Source organism: Coloeus monedula (genome assembly GCF_965178545.1).
Source record: "Coloeus monedula genome assembly, chromosome: 8".
NCBI lineage: Eukaryota > Metazoa > Chordata > Aves > Passeriformes > Corvidae > Coloeus > Coloeus monedula.
In genome coordinates, this window is record NC_138788.1 from 22,748,670 (window position 1) to 22,771,015 (window position 22,346).

At 38.2% G+C, this 22,346-nt stretch overlaps 1 protein-coding gene across 1 annotated transcript in view; it reads left to right on the forward strand.

Annotated features, from left to right (window-relative positions):
• The window catches only part of MYOF (myoferlin), a 63,387-nt gene extending 51,674 nt beyond the window's left edge, over nucleotides 1–11,713 (forward strand). Inside the window, exons 39-54 of the mRNA XM_082286265.1 lie at nucleotides 1,060–1,071; nucleotides 1,883–1,981; nucleotides 2,604–2,729; nucleotides 3,470–3,625; nucleotides 3,741–3,832; nucleotides 4,791–4,961; nucleotides 5,483–5,631; nucleotides 5,858–5,997; nucleotides 6,590–6,678; nucleotides 6,760–6,855; nucleotides 7,439–7,580; nucleotides 7,894–7,993; nucleotides 8,856–9,049; nucleotides 10,276–10,385; nucleotides 10,714–10,861; nucleotides 11,310–11,713. Coding sequence (XP_082142391.1) covers nucleotides 1,060–1,071; nucleotides 1,883–1,981; nucleotides 2,604–2,729; nucleotides 3,470–3,625; nucleotides 3,741–3,832; nucleotides 4,791–4,961; nucleotides 5,483–5,631; nucleotides 5,858–5,997; nucleotides 6,590–6,678; nucleotides 6,760–6,855; nucleotides 7,439–7,580; nucleotides 7,894–7,993; nucleotides 8,856–9,049; nucleotides 10,276–10,385; nucleotides 10,714–10,861; nucleotides 11,310–11,345 — 1,860 coding nt within the window. The 3' untranslated portion in view covers nucleotides 11,346–11,713. The remainder of the gene's footprint in view (nucleotides 1–1,059; nucleotides 1,072–1,882; nucleotides 1,982–2,603; nucleotides 2,730–3,469; nucleotides 3,626–3,740; nucleotides 3,833–4,790; nucleotides 4,962–5,482; nucleotides 5,632–5,857; nucleotides 5,998–6,589; nucleotides 6,679–6,759; nucleotides 6,856–7,438; nucleotides 7,581–7,893; nucleotides 7,994–8,855; nucleotides 9,050–10,275; nucleotides 10,386–10,713; nucleotides 10,862–11,309) is intronic.
• Nucleotides 11,714–22,346: the final 10,633 nt, after the last annotated feature.

Consider the following 22,346-nt stretch of genomic DNA (forward strand, 5'->3'; position numbering starts at 1 on the left):
TACCAGAGGGATGTCCTGACTTGATGCATTTGGCTTGTATTCATAAAATGTTTTGCATATTTCCTCGGCTTTGCACAAAAATTCCTTGCTAATGCTTTTAAATGAAAACACAAGGTATAACGTATAAAAAGTAGCACAAATGACACTTGCTAATCATGGCTTCCAGATGGGATGCATGATGCTTGCTCTTAATGGACTGTGGGGTCGTAATTAGGGTATCTGTGATTTAACAGGTGAAGCATTTTGGAATGTGCGCATTGTTTTTACACTTATATGGATAAATCTATAGATGCACATAGAGTGGTTGCTACTGTACTTTATAATCCTTCATCTTTTTTTCAGACTCCTGAAAATCCACAGCCTGTAAAAAATTGTTAAATGATAGTAGAAGGAAATGGGAAAAAGATGTTGAGCATTAGCAAATTATTTTATAGAGAAGTAAATAGTCATAAAGGGGAAAAAACCCACTTGAATCTTACATATGTGAAATTTGTTTGGAAATGTCTGGAATAGGTTCAGTTTTATAACTGCTCTTAGAAATATTTTTCATCTGAAATAAATCAGATCCAGTGCTCTGTGCAGCCACAGATGAAAGTGGGGAACGATGATACTGTGGAAACCAGTAAATAGAATCCAGACTGTAACACCACAATGATACAATAAAAATCTAGGCTTCTCTCAGTTTTGCTTTGCTATGTGAAGAAGCACAGGGCAATAATGTCTTACAGTCCTGCAAACATGTTTTTAAAATGTGTGTGTGTATGTATGTATGTGTGTATATATACATATATATATATATATATATATACTCCAGTTCAATATCTAGAACATTCTGCTTTTCTGACAGCAGAAAAAAAAAAAATCAAGTTAAACACATGGTGTCTGAATATTCTTCAAAAGTATTTCTAAATTATTGATGTTAGTAACTTACTTTGCACACTTACTATATACAAACCCCTAACCATTTAAAGCCTATTTAACTGTATAAAATTCTTCAAATCATATCCTTAACAGTGTTTTTATTTTGCTCTTTTCTTATGACTTGATCCTCATGAGCAGCTCACAGAAAAGGTAATGTATACTACTTTAAAAAATCTACACATTGCTTTCTCAAATTGAAAACCACTATATCAATACTGCCTACAAATTAGAATTATAAGCATGTGGGTGAGAACAGTAATCTCTGAAAGTGTTTGATATAAAACCTACAGTGAACTTGTAAAATGGTAAATTTAGGCTAAATATGCAAGACTAAAATAGGAAGCCCTATATATAAAAAAAATCAAAACAACCAATCCAAAAGAGCCCAAACAAACTCTCACCTTTAATGATCTGCATAATACTTTAAGATTCTCTGTAAGTCCAAACAATCTTAAAAAAATAAAATCAGATTTACAGTGGATGAATACTATTCATTCTGTTCGTTCATAGCAGATGAACGTTATTCATTACCATTGAAAGTTTGTTTTCAGGGGAAAATATTTACATTATGCAGTCCATGTGAATACAGAAACGATCACTTTCTTAAACAGTGATTATCAGACTTAAAAATAGAAAAAACCCCACAGAAATACTGTATTAGTAGAATGTATAGATTGCTAGTATCTTGGTGTCGTGAGGCTTATTGAAGTACTGTTTCTAACAGGGCAAGACTCAATTACTCCCTCTCAACTGCACTGGTTTAGCAGTGAGGTAGATCTGCAACTGCCTTTATTATTATATTCTAATTTTCTTTCAGATAAAGTTCTAATATTACCTAACTGATAATAAGTTTTAGAGTATATTATTTATTACTGTGCTTAATTTTTCATTATTTTTGCTGTCGAATACGATATGAGAGAGACTTTATCTCCCAATAAAATCTTCTTTGCTTTTCTTTAAGGAGGAAGAAATTGTGGATTGGTGGAGCAAATTTTATGCTTCAATAGGAGAATATGAAAAATGTGGACAGTACATTAAAAAAGGATATGACACTTTAAAGGTATTGCCCGGGATAAAATAGGTTAACATATTTCAAAGCTTATGGGCCCAAGACCTGTCTAACTTTTTTTTTTTTTAAATGCTCTTCAAATTTCAGTTATACATGATTTTCTATAAAGGTTCTTTACTAATTCATGTGATGAAATTAAGCTTCTTAGAAGATATCCTGGCTTCTCTTCTACTTAACTACACTTACTAAGAGATGTATTAAAAGTTTAATCTTGCCTTGGGTGAAAGGGAATTTTAGTCTTGACTTCATTGGGCACCAGGCAGATCCTAAATAAACATAAACCTTAAGAAAGTATGAGCACAGAGAATCAGTACATTTACTGTTTGTTGGCTAAAATTTGAAGTGAGACTGCTTTCATTTCTTATCTAATACAGCTAACAAAGAAAGTAAAGATAAGCTTATGACGTGCTACTTACTCTGGTTTTAACCATGACTAAATGAAGCTTTATCACATGTTCTCCAAACACTGCATTTGCTCCCACTTTGATATAAAATAGTTCCAAAAGCTTTGGTTCCCTGAAATAGTCCATCAAACATAAAATACTTTGCAGTGGCACCATGGTGGAGCTGATATGTATGATAATTTCTAAACTTACCTTTTTCTTTTTTTAAGGTGTATGACTGTGAATTGGAAAAAGTACCTGAATTCAATAATTTAACAGACTTCTGTGATACATTTAAACTATACAGAGGCAAATCTGAGGACAGTGATGATCCATCAGTGGTTGGGGAATTCAAGGTAAATTTCAAATGATGGGCAACAAACAAATGCTAGTTGCAGACTTCTGTATATAAGTGGTTATGTAAGTAGATCTACATGCAAGTGTTTCAGCTTAAATATGGATGTGTGCATTAGTAGGGGCAACAGATGTTTGTAACTACTTAGGTACAGGCCCATCTTTTTCAAGGAAAGTACAGCTACATGTTGCCCACACTAAAAGTGCTACATGTTAATCTAAAATAAATATAATTCCTGCTAATGTAACCTTTCCTGGTAACCATGGGGCAGAACCTTCCCAGATAACCTCTTGAACAGGACTAAAGTTCCACAAAGTACGTTTTTAGAATGAATTTGGAAAAGGTATTTTGTACTATTTCTGTGTTTCTGTGACTTTTATAGATTAAAATAATGCTAATGTAGATAAAACCAACCAACCAAAAAACCCCCAAACCTTAAATGATGCTTTTGGAGAGAAAAACAAAGTATTTGTTACATATTCTCAGCTGGAGCAAAAGAGAGTAATTTTGTTGACATCAAAACAGCTGACTTGAGGATATAACCTTGCCTTTTAGTAAGTCTTAATATCCAAAATCCACTAAAATAAAACAAAATACTTCTAAGTCACTGTGGATCAGGCTAGAATTCTGCTACTCCTGTATAAACCAGCATGTATATGTGTAGGATAAATAAGAAGAAACAGACTTAGCGGAGTGACTTTTCTCCATTTATCTTGATGGTGTCTTTCTACCATTTTTTAGGGATCCTTTAAAATCTATGCGTTGCCTGACGATCCCGCTGTTCCAGCCCCTCCGCGGCAGTTCCGGGAGCTGCCGGACAGTGGGCCCCAGGAGTGCATTGTGCGAATCTACATCGTCCGAGCCCTGCAGCTCCAGCCCCAGGACAACAACGGGCTGGTGAGAACGTTGGCTGCCGCAGTGTCTGTCAGCTAACTGCTCTCCTATACTTTAAGTAAAGTTAGTTTTGGTAGCTATTTCTTACCAATATTTTTGTTTCTTTTCTTTTAAATAGTGTGATCCTTATATAAAAATATCTCTAAGTAAAAAAGTAATTGAAGACAGAGATCATTATGTGCCTAATACCCTCAACCCAATCTTTGGCAGGTAACACATTTTTTTGTATTTTCAATTTACTGTATTTTAGACCGTTCTCCTATTTTTTAAGGTAAACCTTTACTTGAACTATTCAGTGCTCTATTCATAGTTATATACTGACAGTTAATTGTGTGTAAAATTGCATAAGGCATTTCCCTTTGAAATCATTGGAAAACAAAGATGTTTGGCTAATCCCTAGATTTTCTTTGTTATGTGGGTAAATTGCACAAAGTAAAACAATGTGTAGATCTTAAAACCAGCCTGTGTTAGTCATATAAGAATAATAAAATGTGCTATAGAATATGGCAAAAGTTTTAACTCTGAAAACTAGATGGATCTCACGAGTAATCAGCTTTAACATGTATTCCCAGTACACTGGTCTTTCCATCAAAACTTAATGATGTCATTGAAATACATGAATAAAAAATACTAGATAGGAATGAAAAGTTACATCATCTGCATGATTACTATGAAATTCTGGGTCTGGTTTAGACTTGTAGGAGGATTTTGATAAATTAGAAAGTACAGAGAGGAGGAATAGAAGGATTATGACGGGTTTGAAAAGCACACTTTGCAATGATTAACTACAGGTTTTCAATTGTTCAGATTATGCAAAGAAATAGACAGCAAAGGTAATTGATTTCAGACAGAAGGTAACTTTCTTCCTCAGTCCCAATTCAAGCTACTGCACAGAAAACATCCAAGTAATACATTGTGCAGAAAGGAAGGAGGTAATAGCCAGAGGAGTACAAATAAAACTGTTTATAAATGCAAATAGAAATTGGAGCATGCATGATAACTGCTTCTAGATTCATCAGCTCTGGAAGCATCCTTTTAATACCTTCTAAAGGCTATTGCTCAAAGATAAATTAATAAGTGCTTTGTTTACTTTGGGCTTTTTTGAGTTTAAAAATAAGAAGCATTGCTCAAAAGAGCAATAGCCTTAATGAGGAATTTTTATGTTTAGAATGTATGAACTCAGCTGCTTCTTGCCTCAAGAAAAGGATCTGAAGATTTCAGTCTATGACTATGACACATTGACTCGTGATGAAAAAGTGGGTGAAACCATAATTGATCTTGAAAATAGATTCCTTTCTCGTTATGGATCTCACTGTGGCATCCCACAGCAGTACTGGATGTAAGTAATTTTGTCTGTTGAAAATTTTAATCTGTAAAACCTAGTACCCAGTCTCCAAAAAATTCCTTAACTGTATGGTTAAAAAACAGTGCTGTGGCTTCTCAAGGGTATTTGTTGTGCTTACTCTATCATCTAAATTCCAAGTGAAACTAAATCTTCAGAATAGCCTTCACTGAAAACCATGGCGTGAACTATTTTAATATTTTCTTAATACAGTAATGTATGTTATTTCTGTCCAGAGAACTCACACTTAAGAGAATTTTCTGACCTACTGATGGAAGTACATATGAAAGCATCTATCAGTGTAAATTATTTTGATACACAAAGAAAAAACTACTGTGTCTTGGAAGGTAATTGAGCTGCTACAAAATTATGTCACTGTATCAAACTCCAGAGGCCTCAATCTAGGCAGTTACAGTGCTGGTCTTTCTGAGCTAGTTTAATAAATACATTTTACATGATGTGTAAATTCCCTGAATAGTGAATAATTTTAGAATGTGTTTCTTTTGCTTTCATAAAAGTTCAGGTGTGAATACCTGGCGTGATCAACTAAAACCCACCCAGTTATTGCAAAATGTAGCCAGGTTTAAAGGCTATGCTCCTCCTGTCCTCTCTGAGAATGGTAGAAAGATTAACTACGGGGGACAAGACTATACTTTGGAAGAAGCTGGTGAGCTTGTTCACTTATTTTATAAGTATGTCTTAAATTCATATTGATAAAATATAAAAATTTCCAGTTATTTATGGAATACTAGAAAAATATCTTTTATTTTTCTCCAAGTTGAGCACACTTTTCTGCTCAATTTTAAATACCTGGTTTTAATTTTTTGTTTTAAATTTCAAATGCAAATTCTAGTTCATAAGCCCCTGTTCTTTTCCCATTTCTTTTATTTCAGAAGCTAGCAAAATCTTGCATCAGCATCTTGGTCCTGGTGAAGAGCGGTTAGCCCTTCATATCCTCAGAACCCAGGGTTTGGTACCTGAACATGTGGAAACAAGGACCTTATATAGCACCTTCCAGCCCAACATCTCCCAGGTACTGTGAACTGGCTTGGTTATGGTTTCTTGAAAGCAGAAATGGAGCATTCCAGAGTTTATGTCATGGTGTTAATGGCATGGTATCACTCAGGGGAAAAGAGGGCTACAAATCATTGCTGCTTAGCTGAAAACGTGAAACAGGTTAGTCTAGAAACATAATAAAATGCAGTTATGCTTTGCCACTAAGACCTCCAAATGACATCCTAAACACTGGCAGAGGGGAAATTAGGAAAGATTTATTTCTTTCTTTGTTACTGAAGTAAACTGGAATATATGTTTATGCCTCACCAGCAACAAAGGAGACAGGCTAGCTCAAGAGCTTCCCAGCTGCATCCAACAAATGAGACCCAGCTTGTCAATTCTCTACAAGGTTCAGAGGTGCAAGTTTAAACATGAAGCCTTACATTGGACCTCACTGCTAGAGAGGAACAAAGGCTAACGTTACTTTTCTGGCATTACCTAACTCACCAGTGGTTGGGGTTTTTTAAGAAAGTTTCTGTAGAAACAGAAAACTTGTCTGAAAAATAAAGGGGCCATGACAAACCCATATACAACAAACAATCCCTCATCCATCTTCTTCACTGCTACAGGGAAAGCTGCAGATGTGGGTGGATGTTTTCCCCAAAAGCTTAGGACCGCCAGGCCCTCCATTCAACATCACTCCCCGAAAAGCCAAGAAGTGAGTATCCCCACATACTACATACCCTCTGGCAGCCTTGACAAAGCAATTCAACTCTCTTGCCCCAAACATCTCTCTTAGGTATATCTTGCGTGTGATTGTCTGGAACACCAAAGATGTCCTTCTGGATGAAAAGAGCATCACAGGAGAAGAAATGAGTGACATTTATGTGAAGGGGTAGGAGCATTCTCTCATGTAACACTTAACTTACAAATGAATAACATTCAGAATGTCCTGGGAATATCTTGGCTGTGGGTTTCAAATATTTTTTTCATTCAGCCAAGTCAAATGCTAACCTCAGAGGAGCACAGAAGTCTTATGAGATAAAGCATGACCAGTTAATGTGTGGTGAAAGTTCCCAGAATTTCACCTCTTGAGATGGATAGCAACTGAAAAGATAGAGTTATCTTTGGTGTTGCATGACTTGGATTGTTATTTTTTACATTCCCTAGTCTTAATATAAAAAAAGTCAATAGAAATCAGAGAAATATACTACTAGGCTGATTTAATTTCTCCCTAAAAAAGAATTCAGCAACTCACCACTGATACGGCGCTGGTCTTAGATCAGAAATCCAGTTCAGGTGTTCCTATTTATAGTGCCAAATTGGAGCCAAACTACAAAAGGGCATGGAAGACTCCCCCGCCCTCTGTGAGCAACACTTACAGGTTGTCTGCAAACCCTTAATGACACTGTTCCAGTACAAACAGGCACCAGTGTAGTCCCACTGCAAACACCAGACATATCTCTCCATATTTTCAGGTGGATGCCTGGTAATGAAGAAAATAAGCAGAAAACTGATGTTCACTACCGATCATTAGATGGTGAAGGGAACTTTAACTGGAGATTTGTTTTTCCTTTTGACTACCTCCCAGCAGAGCAACTCTGTTTAGTTTCCAAAAAGGTAAGTATTGCTAAAGATTTCAATGCTTAGAATACAGATTCTAGCTAGCCTGGTAATTTGTACTTACATATTGAAAGAGACAATTTGGCTCAGATCTGCATACTCTTCTCACACTGCTGTTGTGAACAGATTCCTTGCCTTTGGGCCAGGAACAATACACTGGCAACAACAGCAGTCTCCTTTTTGCAGGGGCAAGATTAGATCTTTTAATACTTCCACCATCCCCAGAATTCACAAGTACTAGCAGACCCCGGCTTTGAATTTTCATAAGTAATTTTTAAAGGTGCTTGGTATTCATTTTTTAAAATTTTAGGAACATTTTTGGAGTCTCGACAAGACAGAATTCAGAATCCCACCCAAACTGATCATTCAAATATGGGATAATGACAAGTTCTCCTTGGATGACTATCTGGGTAAGACTTCGAATAAAAATAGTTACTGTTGTCTCAAAGAAGGATATGAAAGTGAACAATTTTAAATTATCACATGAGGATTGCATTTACAGTGAGACACTGTATGTGTCTGGAAATGCACTCCAGCTTTCCTTCTGAATGAATGAGTATTCACTCAGTAAAGGCCTACTTGCAGGTAAACCAAGATAATTTTCATTCAGGTGAGCCGTCTCCCAAGGCGCGTAAAATGAGAATGTGCATGAAAATTTACTTTGCTTCTTTCTTTAAGTAAAATTAATTGAACAAGGGTACTTCAGTTCTAAATAAGAGTAATGACATAATGCTGTAATTTAGGTTTAAGCAATCTACTTTAGGCTGTTATTAATCCCTACCTTTTCTAGACATACTGCTCTGCACAGGATTCTCTGCCCTGTATTATGACAGCTCCAAAGTTTACACACAAACTATATAGGCCTCGAAATCTGAAAACAAATAGTTGATTTGTAACTGTCATTAAAGTTTGCTAAATTATGCATTTAGCTGTCAGAAATTACTTATTACATTGCTGTATTTGAGTATCTTCTGTTTAGATGTGGGGGGGGGGAAATCCTCAATTAAAAAAAATCAAATGATCTTGCATTAAAGAAGGTGGAGGTGGAGTCGAGCTTGCTAAATGAAATTTATCAACACCAGCAGCAGGGGCTTAAACACAATGTGTCCCAATTCCCTGCCTCACAACATCCTTAGACAAATAAGAATGTAATGTGTCTGTTGATTGCCTTTCCTGTATAACGTGTTTGGAGATAGCAAAGGTTGATGTTGAACTGCTGGGCTGTATGGTTGGTTGTGTTATGCAGTGTTTATTTTTGTATCCACCTCCTAGGCTTTGTGGAACTTGATTTACATAAAACAATCATTCCAGCAAAAGTTCCTGAGAAGTGTAATATAGACATGATCCCAGAATACAAGGCAGACAGTTCTCAGAAGGCTCCCAGGACGGCCTCTCTCTTTGAACAGAAATCCATGAAAGGATGGTGGCCGTGTTATGTTGAAAAGGATGGCGCCCGTATTTTAGCGGTATGGTTATTACTTCTTCTAAAAGTACTTCAGATGTGCTCACCTGACTTTTCAAATTACAAAGACTGTAAAGAGTCTCCCACTTAGCTGTTAGCTTTCAGTGGATATATGGAGGAGGGGTAAATAGGACATTCCATGGACAAGTTAAGGAATTTGTTCCAGCAGTAAGTTTTTGTTTTAAAATGTGAGTTTAATACTTCATTCATTTAGTTTGTTGCTGACCTCGTTTAACTTGAAAGACTGTGGTTGCCAGGTTGAATCATGCTATCTTGCCAAAGCAGCTGATGAAGCCATGTGAATGAATGCATAGCCTCAAGCTGTGCCAGGGGAGGTTCAGCTTGAACATCAGGAAAAATTTCTTCATAAGAAGGGTTGTTAAGCATTGGAATGGCTGCACAGGGAGGTGGTGGAGTCACCATCCCTGGAGGCGTTCAAGAAAGGACTGGACATGGCACTTAGTGCCATATTCTAGTTGACAAGGTGGACCTGGTGATCTTAGAAGTCTTTTCCAACCTAAATGATTGTGTGATTCTTTAATTTATCACATTATTTCTCAGAAGAGCATCAGAGACATCCCAAATGCGTTGAAGACTAAAGGAAAAAGTTTAAATCCAAAGGATTTTTGTACACAGCAAACAAAATCTCTGTACTGAGAATCCAGACTAGCTTTGTGATTATGTATGCAATCAGAAGACCCAAAGCATTCTAACTTGTTCTACAGAGAATATAAATGCATATTTATAATTTTCAGAATATTAAGCCTTTCAAATGTGTCTTCTTCTTCTTTCTAATGTTTTTGCCTTTAAACTTTATCACTGGAATTTAATAAATGAGGAAAAATATTCAGAAACATTTATAAGCCACAGCAATATAAAAAATTAGATGCTTGGTCATTTGGAAAATATGCAGTCCTTGGGTTGCTCTTGAAAAAAGAGAAGAACTGGTTTTGTTTTGCTAAACTGGAAAAAAAAATTATAGCTTTAAACAGAACTATAGATGAATTAGCAGAACAAATTTATGTCCAGTGATTTGGTTTTTTCTGTGTGTCTTTTCCTGATACTGTGTTGTGACGCTGTCATAGTACAGAGATCAGTATATTTTGAGAAGGAAATGGGAAACCCAGATGTACACCATGAGCTGATGCTGGTTCTTCTGTAGAAGTACCAAGCAAGTCCTATTAGTGCAATTTCAATAAGATGCTTGTCTCATACCACTTTTTTCTGAAGGGTAAAGTTGAAATGACATTGGAAGTTGTCAATGAAAAGGAAGCTGAGGAAAGGCCAGCTGGTAAAGGAAGAGATGAACCCAACATGAACCCCAAACTAGATCTACCAAAGTAAGATATTTTTATACCGATAGATTTAGAAATATTCAATATCTAGCTACTCTGATGCATGCAGTAATATATTAGTCATCAGTTACCCTTTGCAAAACTTCATTTATAAAAGCCAATCTTGTTTCCTCCTGCAAGCATTAGGATAAAATGCAAGGTGGTTTCAGTACTAATGGCACATGTTTACTGCAGCTGCTATCTTGCATTTCAAAACTGTTCTCTTCAACCTCCAGACCAGCATGTTTTAATGTGTTATAACCTTAGTGTGTTATAAACCTAAGTATCCCCTGGTTTTAGAGTATAAATAATACTTGTTTCTTCCACAATGCAGCCGGCCAGATACTTCCTTCCTTTGGTTTACAAATCCCTGCAAGACCATGAAATTTATTGTGTGGCGCAGGTTTAAATGGCTCTTCATAGGCCTTATCATCCTGCTGATTCTCCTCCTGTTTGCAGCAGTGCTGCTCTATTCCCTGCCGGTAAGAATTCCTGAGCGTTACTGTTCCTCAGCTGTGGGATGTGCTTAGACAGGAGTCATCAACAAGATACACTCCTTACTCAGGAGTCCATCAACCCTGTTTTAGCAGGAGATGGGGATTATATCCTTATAGATGTAAAAAAATTCAACTGATTTTTACTGAGAAACAATTAAAATTTAGGTTAAAATTAACCTATTAACTAAAGATGGAACAAAGAACTGCTTTAGAAGAGTTAATAATCTACACAATTAAAATAGCTAATAGCTGGCCTAGAGTCTACATTAGTCTGAAAAAAATTACCTATTTTCCCTGTATTTTAACTGAAATTACCGCACCATAAATACATTTTGATCCATTCTAATATTTTAAATGTCTTTTTCAAAGCTACACCGAAGTATTTTGTGTACATCATTTTACTTCTCTTGTTTCCTTCTTCTTCCCCCAACAGAATTATTTGTCAATGAAGATCGTGAAACCAATTTAAAGAAGATTTTTTTTACCTCATCTTTTTAAGTAGTACTGAAATTTTGCCCCAGGCTGTGGACCAAAATCAGCAAGGCTCTCCATCCTTTGTATCTGCTTGTATTTAGAACAGCAAAATAGATAATTAAGACTTTCAATAAGGTTAACCAAGGTTCAAGAGGTCATGGAAGGTGTGTTTTAAAAACAAGAAATAACCCACACCCCCCATTTTTTTTACTTCAGTGGTATCTATGCATGGTAAATTTCTGACATTGCTTTTAAAGTGGATTTTTCATAAAAAATCACTCAGAGGAGCTGCCTGCTTTTGCTATCTCTGGTTTTTAATGGATACTTCCTTTTGAGAATCCTTTTCATTGGGCACACTTTGAAACTCTGCATTTTAAGTTAAAGGAAAACAATCACTACTTACAATTATGTCTACGAAAGAAACATCACAGTGCAACCAATGGGTCATACACTGTTTCTAGTTGCAAAGTTTTCATCATCATGCTTCTTAACATTCTTATTTGCCATGCTGTAGACTTGCAAACACTATACACATATCTTGACAAGTGCATAAACATAGAAATTAATTATGCATTTTTTTAGTATAATTACAAAATTTTAAATAAACTTATCCACAAGTAAAATGCAAGTTTCTAGTTTTCTTCAACTGTAACGAAACTACAATGTATTAGGACTTAAGTAGTGTCTATCAGAGCATGTAATATCACAGACCTGGAGTTTAGGGTTGAAGAATAAGGAAATACTTCTGCACAAAGTTCTCATTAATTTATTAATTAATTATGAAATTAATAAAGAAATCTGTTTACTAGTTTCACTATACTCCTTGTATTTAGAGATGACCATGAATCAAAACACGAGGGTACATGACCTAGAGTCAACCCTTGTTTGAAATCTGATCTGCATATGGGAAGTATCTTACTTTGCCTCAGTCTCCTCTCCCAAGGCAGAGTAAAATATAATCTGCACTAAAAATCAGGTCATCATCTGTGATTCTATCTCACTTTTATGGAGGGCTGAAGCAGAAATACCTGTGAACATCCTCTGGTCCTTGAAATGAAAGAAATCTGCAGCAGAACCTGAAATCAGCATTTGATATGATTGTCACATTTTTGACTGGATAAAGACTTCAGCTGTCTTTAAAAAGATGTCAGAAGTAACTACAAAAATTAATTAGTCTTTAAAAGCTTCTGTCATTGTATTTAGTGACATACTTAACACTTTCTTATAACACAGTACAGTAAAACAATAAGCATGTACTTGTCAGGCAAAATAAGTAACCTTATTCTGTTGGAGGAGTTAGGGTAAAGGTCTTACATTAAATAACTTCCATCATGTGAAGTCCCAGTGCCTAGAGCAGAGCAAGCAGCAGTCATCCTGTCGAAAACACAGCACCTCCCTTAATTTTTTGTTGTCAAGAAACTCTCAAGCATCTTGACCCTTGAATGAGAGCTCAGAGCTGGAACTAATCACTACCCAGATGGATTGTCCCTCCACTAATGATGAAATAGCACTCCAGAAATAACCAGCAATTTGCATGAGCTAATGTTTGATCATCCACTATTAAAATCTGTCTCAATCAATGCCATAAATCTGACAAATGATGAAAATCACAGCAACCTTATTTTCGTGCAAGACAAGAAAGTGTGTTGCTTCTAAGGGTTGTAATTAGAAAGCATTTAACTTCAAAGAGTGTGGAGCAGAGATCCAAGGAAGACTGTTCACAGAGCATTTGAAGAGTGGCAGGTACTGCCCTTCTGAGTGGAGTTCACCCTTTTCCAGATGCCTTTTTGTCCAAGCATGCATAGGCTTGATCATTTCACTTCAATTAGGCAGTGCTATTAAAAACATAACTGAAAAGTCTGAGAAGCCATTCCATCTGCCAGCCTGCTCCAGTAGCAAACAAAAGACAGCACATGGTCACAAGAAAGAAAAGGTGATAATCTCTATTTACATTCAGTGCTAGTCAAATCTGTAATGCCTGGTGCAGCTGCTGTGCATGACTCCAGTGTGCAGTAAGTTTTTGTCTAGTTAGGACAGTTACCAAAGATTTAGCCATGTGTAGGGAACAACGGTGCTGCTCTCACTGTGCACTGATGACTGGGATGTTCACTGTGGCCAGTCCAGCTCTGAACCACTCCAGTTACCAGCTACTGAGGCAAATGGCCTGTGAGGCCACAGAAAAGAGGGCAGAATGTAGATGTGCCTGATGCCACTCCTCCTGATTACAGGAAATTACTTAATCCTGGGAATTCCTCCTCCTGTGAGTTTGTTTTGACAGCCAGCTGTAACAGCCAGGGAAAGGCTAAAGCTAAACTGAAAGTGCTTATAACAAAAAATGGGTAAGTAGCAGCAGTATGTCAGAGTCCTCCTGCCTCTGCCATCACATAGGTTCAAACACCAGCAGCTGCACTCTTTGATGCTCTCAGGTATCCAAGTAGCATCTGACTTTCTCTCACTGCTTGCTGTAGTCGCCCCAGACCCTGACTACCGGCATGGGGCTGTAAGGAAGTTAACAGCTACTATCATGTACTTAACAAAGAAAGAGCCAATATGTAATTCAAGATGAAAAATTTAGAGAAACTTGCACTTATACCAGCTCAGTGTAAAGAGGCAGTAAATTCAGTTACACTTACAAGCCGTTCTTGCACTTCTTTGAACAACCACAAGATGACATCCCAAGTCTCATGTGTTCACAAAGGCCTTCCAGTACTTCTGTTTCATTCCTACCCTAAGTATATCTCACATACGGAGATGAACAACAAGATACATTTGATAGTCAAGGGAAAACAGTCCCATCAAGTCCATTGCTTCTAAGTGTGTTTGAAAAACACAGCTGTAAGCACCTTTGGGACCTACCTATTATATCCAAAGTGATTCCAAGCCTGGTTCTTACTGACCTCTATGTTTTGTATCCACTCCCTGCCCTACATGCTTAAGTATCTATTTAGCGACTTGAAAGCAGTACTAAAGTGTGAAATGGCAGCATTCAGTGCTGCATCTTGTGTCAATGCTAGCTCAGCTAGTAAATACCATGCAACTTTTTACACAGTACTTGCCATTGTTCAGAGCTGCCATGTCATGTATACAGACTGGGACCTGAATTAGAAAGAGAGTTCTTTAATGGAAAACTATCAACTCCTTTAAAAAATCATATGCAAAAAAAAAAAAAAAGGAAATACACATTTTATCTGTCGAGTCTGACCATCATCTGACCACAAAGTTACCCTTTGAAAAATTTATTTCCCTTGTAACCTTTACTGTGGCTGAGAGATTACATCCACTGACAAGTACAAGATGAGGAACGCAGTAGGGGAAAAACTCTTTCCTGAAGCCTGCAAAAACCTTGAATGCATTGTAGTTGCTGATAAAAGACTCCAAGACAGTTCTTGTTGCTTTCCCAGACCTACAAGGTGTCAGGACTTGCAGCAAAAAGCACCGGAGCATTGAGAACACAGCAGGAGGTACACAAACACCCTGAATGAGCAGTGGGACTGCCAGCCACCTCACAGGGATCCTGAACTGCCAGCACAGAAGACAGTGGTGCTCACTGCGTTTAGGAAAGCTACCCAGATGTGGTTAGTGAGAGACAATGAGCCTCCAGCATGTCTTACACCTCACAGCACCAGGCAGCTGCAGGGTGCCAGCATCCACCTGGGGTCTGCAGACCAAGCTACTTCTCCATTCCTTTCTGCAACGGTGGTGCTACCCCAGCACACTGCACCGGGAACAGCCCGGCACACTCAGCCAGGCAGCAGATTTAGGTTTAAACCGTTCAGGCAGAGAAGTGAACTGAACCTTTGCTTCCAGTCTCCTGTGTAATTCTTGTCACTGTTAAGCAAACATGGTAAAACAAAAGAAGACACGCTTGCCACCATCTTCTAAGAGAGATTGTGAACATTTCGTACCCCAGAGCATTGTATGAGTGAGCCTGTCAGCCCGGGCCTTTGGAGATACTGAAGCTTTTGGTCGTGATGCAGGTTCAGTGCCAAGCTGGTTAGCTGTAAAAACATACACATACTTCCAGAAAGGAAAAGATGCAGAACCAGGAGTGACTGGAGAGTTTATATAAACCTTAAGTGCTGTTAGGCAGTAATGGAACAGTTACAGATTTGCACCTAAGCACCTGAACTCCCAGCAGTGCCTCTTCACACAGCTGTGTGTCTGTTGGGTCGTGTCACTGCTCTCTATAAAACAGCAGTTAGGAAAATTAATAGAGATAGATGCATCATCAAACAGGAAGCAATTAGTAAACCCAGGATATGTTAGCAGTGTTCTATTAATCATAATCCTGTTATATTCAAGCCCTGTATTTTGTTTTGCTACAGGTCCCAAAAAAGGCGTAGATAATGAAAAGAATCAAGAGCAAGCAAGTAGGATAAGGCTTCCTATACAAGAAAAGCTTGAGACATCAGCACTAGCCTGAAAAGTGGCAGAGCAGCAAGAAAATAAGTGTCTAAAGTAGGCTACAGAGAGGTAGAGAACATAAATCAGATGCATTTCTTCAGGTACTATATTAAAAACATGCACGTGCACACATGAAGACTCCTTCTCCCCTCTCAAAATCTTCAAACTAAAAGCCAAAAATTTTACAAAAGATTAAAGGAGACATTTTAGTGCAGATTTTAGGTGACTGTTGGAACACACTGGCAGAGTATATTATTTGGTTTAGTAAGAACAGAGAAAGCCTGTAGTGCCTCCCTGCATTTGCATACTAGGGACAACATTACAAAATTAACTAGCTCTGATGCTTCACTGCATCCCGTGTTCACTGGAATCCCCAGAACAGTATTCCACTCCAAGATACACTCTGTGCTACTGAGAGGAGGATTATGCACTCACAGCTGTGAAAGATGCCCTTCCCTGTTGAATTCCCAAGTTTTCTAGCCTTAACTGCATACTGCTTACTACTCAGATAAAATACCACAAACAGCTGATCATGGACCAGCCTCAGAGTGATCATTCCAATTGGGCCATGGCTTCACAATGCATTGGCACTGGTGGCATGACTGACTTTAGATATTTATTCCTATTCACTACCATGCTCTTGACTAACAAAACTAAAACAAAAAGAAACACTACCAACCTTCCTACACCCTGAGTTTTTATTTAGTGTGGGAACAATCCTCTTATTTGCTTCCAGCCATAGTACTATGGTGTGTTGAAAGAAATCATGGGTTATGGCCTTGAGAAGAATATGTTAAGCTCATGTAGTCATCAAACAAAATATTCTCAAACTGAGTCGTCAGCAAGTTCCTTTACCCCAAGACTTCATTTCAGGACTGCAGGCAAATTCAGGGAGAGAAGAATACATCAGCAGCACCTGAGAGACCCTCAGGAGAATTTATTTGTTCACAGGAGGACAAATATAATAAAAATTAAACTAAATTAAATATAAAATTAAGGTAACAAAAAAGTACTTAGTCACCAGCTCACATATGTACCAAAAATGAGGATGCAAAGAGGACAACTTATCAGTTGAGATAAAGAATGCATAAGGCAAAGATTTGTTCTAAATATAAAAGACACATTAACATGTGCTAAAATAATGAAGGCTCCAGTTAGCTGCAAAGTGTTAGACATCATCTCTCTTGGAGAAAAGTGCAAGGCTTCTACAGCAAAGTACAGATTTCTTAGCACTCCCTTCCATGTTTTCCAGAGGAGAAACCTCGCAGGGGTATTTTGTATATGATCCTGCTCTGCTTTTACTCCCAGAAACATGAAGCCTTTGTTTTCACTAAGATAACTCCCTGGCCGAGAGCTGATAGCAGAGTTATTAGCACCTTCACTGCAGCCCGCACACCCCCTGTGCAGTCACACACCAGCCTCCAAAGGCAACTCGCAACCTCGGCACCTCTGGGACTCCAGCCATGAGCTCCTGCCCAGGAGTCCTGACGCTCCCTGGCCTGGCAAAGGAGATCGATTTCAGTGGGCTGCTTTCAACGCTGAAGAGTTCCTGTTCTGGAGTAGGAGGCAGTCAATTAAACTTTTAAAACTAAACCTGCCCACATCAGAGCAGTCTAGCCCCAAATCTACACATTCTTCCACGTAATCCACTTGCCCTCATGCAAAAACCTGCACCATATATGCGCTATATATGAATAACTGCTACTGTTAGAACAATAAAAATGTTTTAAAAAGAAAAAACAAAACCCAGAGACAATCATTTAGAAAGACAGGAACCAGAACACCAAAATCTTCTGGTGTTGCTATACAGGGGCTTTGTTACTGAGGATTTATTCCAAGTTTTTGTTGTTTCTTGCCTTGAAATATCCTGAAACAAAATGGGATAGTCCCACTGTGCTGTGAGCTTAAACACACACACACACACACACACACACACACACACACACACACACAACGTAGACAGGTAAAAGCACTAAAAGCAATCAGCTCTGAGAAAGGATTTACTTCAGTTGCACAAGTATATGTGGGTGTGTTTTTAAATAGAAATGTCTCCACTCATCTTGCTCTGATCCATGCTGTGCCAACTTAAACCCGGCCAATGCATCTGAATAGTCAAACAAACGTCTGTCCCTCCCCAAACATCCACCATTCACATTAAATAAAACACATAACAATGGAGGGAAAATAGACCTGAAAAGAGCTTATTTCGAAATGCAGAGGTCTAACCTGAGGATAGCTATTTTCATGCAAATTTGAATTCTTCTTGCTCATATACATGAACCCAGAATTATCTGTTAACATTCTCAGCTTCTCTTATGCGATTAACAGGTAGGAGAAAATTAAAGGAAAAGGGAATGGAATGCCCCAAAGCAATGAAAGAGAACTTTAGCTCTGTTGCTCCCAACTAGCAAAAGACCCTGAAAACAAACTACTGCACTCAGGGCAATAAGGGAGAAAATGGATTGAAACCCCAAATCCCTCTTACACAGCAAAAGCCAGGCCAGCCTTCCACATCATGGGAGGGTCCTACTGTCAGCACCAGGTTAGTGACTGATCTGCTCCTAGTCCCTTTTGGAGCATGAGGGAAATGCCTTCAATTCAGCCAGCCTCCAAATCAGTCTTACCTTTGCAAAGGTCAGGCAGTATGGATGCTGATGCACCACTGAAACACCTTCCCACAGCAATTGTTCAGCATGTGGCCACCTGCTCCGTGAAACTTCCACTCTATTATACATATTCACTGCAGCATGCCACTACTGGCTCAAAAGCTGAGTTTCCAGTTTGGAAACTGGAAATACCAAATTTCACCTCTGATTTTTTTTTTCATCTGAATGCAACAGAAATTTTTTTTCAATCCTGTGAAAATTTGCCGTGAAAGCAATTAAAAAGGGGTAAAGAAGAAAACCCATTGCCGATCTACAAAAACAAGCATTTCTTGGTTTTGCCTTGAACAGCAGTTCCAATGAAAAGGAGGAGAAAGCTGCCAGAATTGCCTGTGGTAACAGCAGTGACATCTAAACATGCTCAGGGCAATGCTGGAGCTGTAACAAGCTCTCAGGGATACAGGCCAGGCTGTAACAGACCCTGTATCTGTAAAATGAACAATACCTCAACTGAAATGTCAAGATCAATGAACTTTTGTTTTCTTTTTATGCATAACAAAGTTATTAAATTTTACCCCACTTACGTTTTTTAGTTCCTTGAGGTAAGTACATGTCTCTGGAAGATATACGTCTGACAAAGATGACACATTTTGGTCAATTTTAAATCAAAATGGTGTATTTCAAACAAAACAATTCTAAACTCATTTGTCTTACCTCATAACTTAGAATTACCCCATTAAAATAAATTATTTGGCATAGGACAGAATCACTAAGCTGCTGAAGGAAGAATGTACAGTTTAGGGAGGATTTGAGGGGAAGGAAGAGTTTGAGTAACAAGCATTCATAAGAAGAACATTCATAAACAATGGTGCCCTTATGCTACCAGAGAAAATAAAATGAAATTAGCATTTGTAAAAAGCATTGTTAATTTTCTCCTTTTTTTCCCCCGTTTATTTCATAGAACAAAATTTCTATCTACACATAAAGCTAGGCCAGGAAAGCTCTAAGGAGGACATCATTACTCCTAAGGATGTTAAGGGAGGGCACAGTTAGGGCAAGAGGAGAACAAGGTCCCCCACCCTGCTGTTAAAACACCTGAGTGGAAGAATGACCTGACTAGGTCTCCTCATGACCAGGCTTGTCTCAGCAGCCTCAGCTCCCAGGCAGCTCTGATAATCTGCAGAGCCTCCACTTTCCTACACAGTCTTTGAACAGCAATTCTCTTGCATTAAATGCAGAGAATAACAGTAATAGCATGATGTATACCTGCTGAGTACCAAGAGCTGTGTGGCTAAATTTAATCACCATTTCCCCCAAACGTGTCAAACAATCCTGTGCTTTCATTGTGTAAACCATCTACAGAAAGCAGTGCCACACCAGGTAAGGAATTTCTTAAACATGTGTCAAAGTTTTTAGTAGATATTACCTTTACTGTGCTACCTGATGTTTCCCACATATAACAAGCAAGGTTACTTCAAACTGTATGTACTTCAGTTCACTTACTTACAGGAATTCTTCCTTCACTTCTCTGTCCTCTGACATCAAGACCGGAAGGGTCACCTTCATAGTAAAGGACAGCATATGCTAAATCCACATTCCTGTGTAATATCTCTCAAAAGTTATAAACACCTGAACTGTGAACTTAACTCAAATTTTTCAGAAAATAATTTTGTCCAACACGACCCAAAGCCAGTGAAATTTTAAGAGACCTTCTTTTACAATAGATTATCTTACCTCTTGAGAAATATTTGCAACAGAAGAGCTAAACCATGTTCATTAGTTCTCCTAGTTAGGCATCTGTTGAGTTTGGAAAGGGACATTGTATCAATTCAGAATTTTGCCTGTGAAAAGGCCTGAAGGTCTCTCAGGATCCTTTCAGTTTTGTCCTGAGCTCAAACCCACAGGAAGACTGTCCCAGTACCAAACTGATACTCAAATATTTTAGCTTTTTATCCCCAGCACTCCATCTGCGAGCCCAGTTCCTTTGGTCTGGAAGAATGGATCACTGGACCCATTATTATCAGTCAGGTGTTCTCTTATCACCCAGCTACCTCAAGATAAAAGCCTTGTTGTTTAAAATGTAACCAGCATCCTTGTTTGAGCCCAGCCTGCATGCACTAAAAAGGGCCTGAACTCTAATTAGTGCCAAAAGCAGTTTTATACTTACAAGTACTTATTATAGCACATAAGCAAGTGCTCATCTCTGAGATGGAACATTCAGACTGGATTCATCACCTCCTACCTCTCCTCAGTAAAATTAGTCTGCAGCCTCACCCCAAGCATGTCAGGCACAGCTCATGATGCTTCACTAAGCATCCTGGGAAATTCTCATCAACAGTTCCCTGTGGCAAGCAAAGGCTCATCTGCTAATTTTGTTCCTTCTACACAAACATTATCTATTATTTCTGTCCCATGGGATCCACCCTGCACTCTGTGGATTTTAGAAAGCTAACAGTCATTCCATTTTGCCATGAAAGAAAAGCATCATAGTTTGACTATGCTAAGTGCTTTGCTAACAGGTAACTGCAGGCTTGAGCTCACTGTCAGCAGAAATGGGTAAGACCCTCCTAGACAGCATCAATAAATAGCTTGATACGTGTATTTTAAAGCAGTATTTCCAGACACTAAGAGCACTGTTTGTCAGATGAAATATATTATGCTTTAAAATTCCATTATATGCATTTCAAGGGAAAGAAATTTCACTGCAGCAAATATACTACTAAAATGTTTCTGAGGTACAAATAACTCATTCCCGGTTCTTTCAGAAACTGCAAACAAGTAATTAGCCCTTCTGAACTCCAGAGTCTGTAGCCTGTAGCTAATGTGATGTTACTAATGCATTTATAAACATCAGGCTCCAAAGCCAACGCTGAGATATTCCATCATAATTTAGATCTCTCATTAACTTCACCACCCTGACCAACATGCTGTCACTGGCAGAGTGTTTGACAGTTTACATTACCTGCAGACATGAGTTCATGTCAATTCAATTAAGAAAGATTAATTCCAGAACTGACAATGCATAAATATTTTAAAATTACACCTGGCCTTGTTGGCACTGCTTACTCCAAGACTGACTTTAGAAGAGAGAACATGTCTTTAGCCTCCTGGGCAGAAAGGAAAACTCGAAGGAAGGTGAAAGAAAGAATTTATTATGAATTCAGTATTCCATCATACGGTCCAATCTATCTTTTGTAATTCCCCCTCCTTCTCTCCCCCCAATAATTAAACAAGGTTATCTCTCACTGTCTGTTACAGAATGAAAGGAAACAGGAAAGATTCGATGCAAACAGGCACTGCCAGAAAATTGTCAGCAACATTTTATGATGATTGTTTGCTGATTAGTTTAGGTCTGATTTGTGTACATCACTGCTTTGGAAGGCATTCAGATACCGTGGTGATAGACACCATATGAGAATGTAGATAGATAATATTTGACATTTATCTTCATGAACAAAGATCTGGGTAACTCCCCACTGATTGCACTTCTGATGAGTGAAGATAAATGTCACATCAGACTAAGCCATCTAGCATTCTAGTGAAACACTCTTACTCTTGGCTCTGATGTGTAAAAATATCCAGCTTCCATGCATGTGAACAGGCTTAATTAGGTAAGCATCAAGCACACGGTGATAAAATGATCTGCTCACTGTTCTCAAACAGTTCAGGATCCAGAGTAGTGAGATTTATTAAATTCTGTTCCAAGGTTTAATCTACTAGAAGCTTTCTCTGAGATTTCAATGTAAAAATTGCACAGCCATTGCCTGGAACGAGCATTTTAAGAAGAAAAACTCTCCTGGTCTAGTCAAATATGTGCCATAGCCAAATAAACAAACCATTGAGGAAGCGAGCAGTCCCACGAGAGTATCACAGCCATCCTGCTTTAGGGACCAGAGCCTTGTCTTTGTCCTAAATTATGCTGAACTATGCAGATCCACCAACTCCAGTGCTATTAACATTGGCTGATGCTAAACAAGGCAGATGTCCTT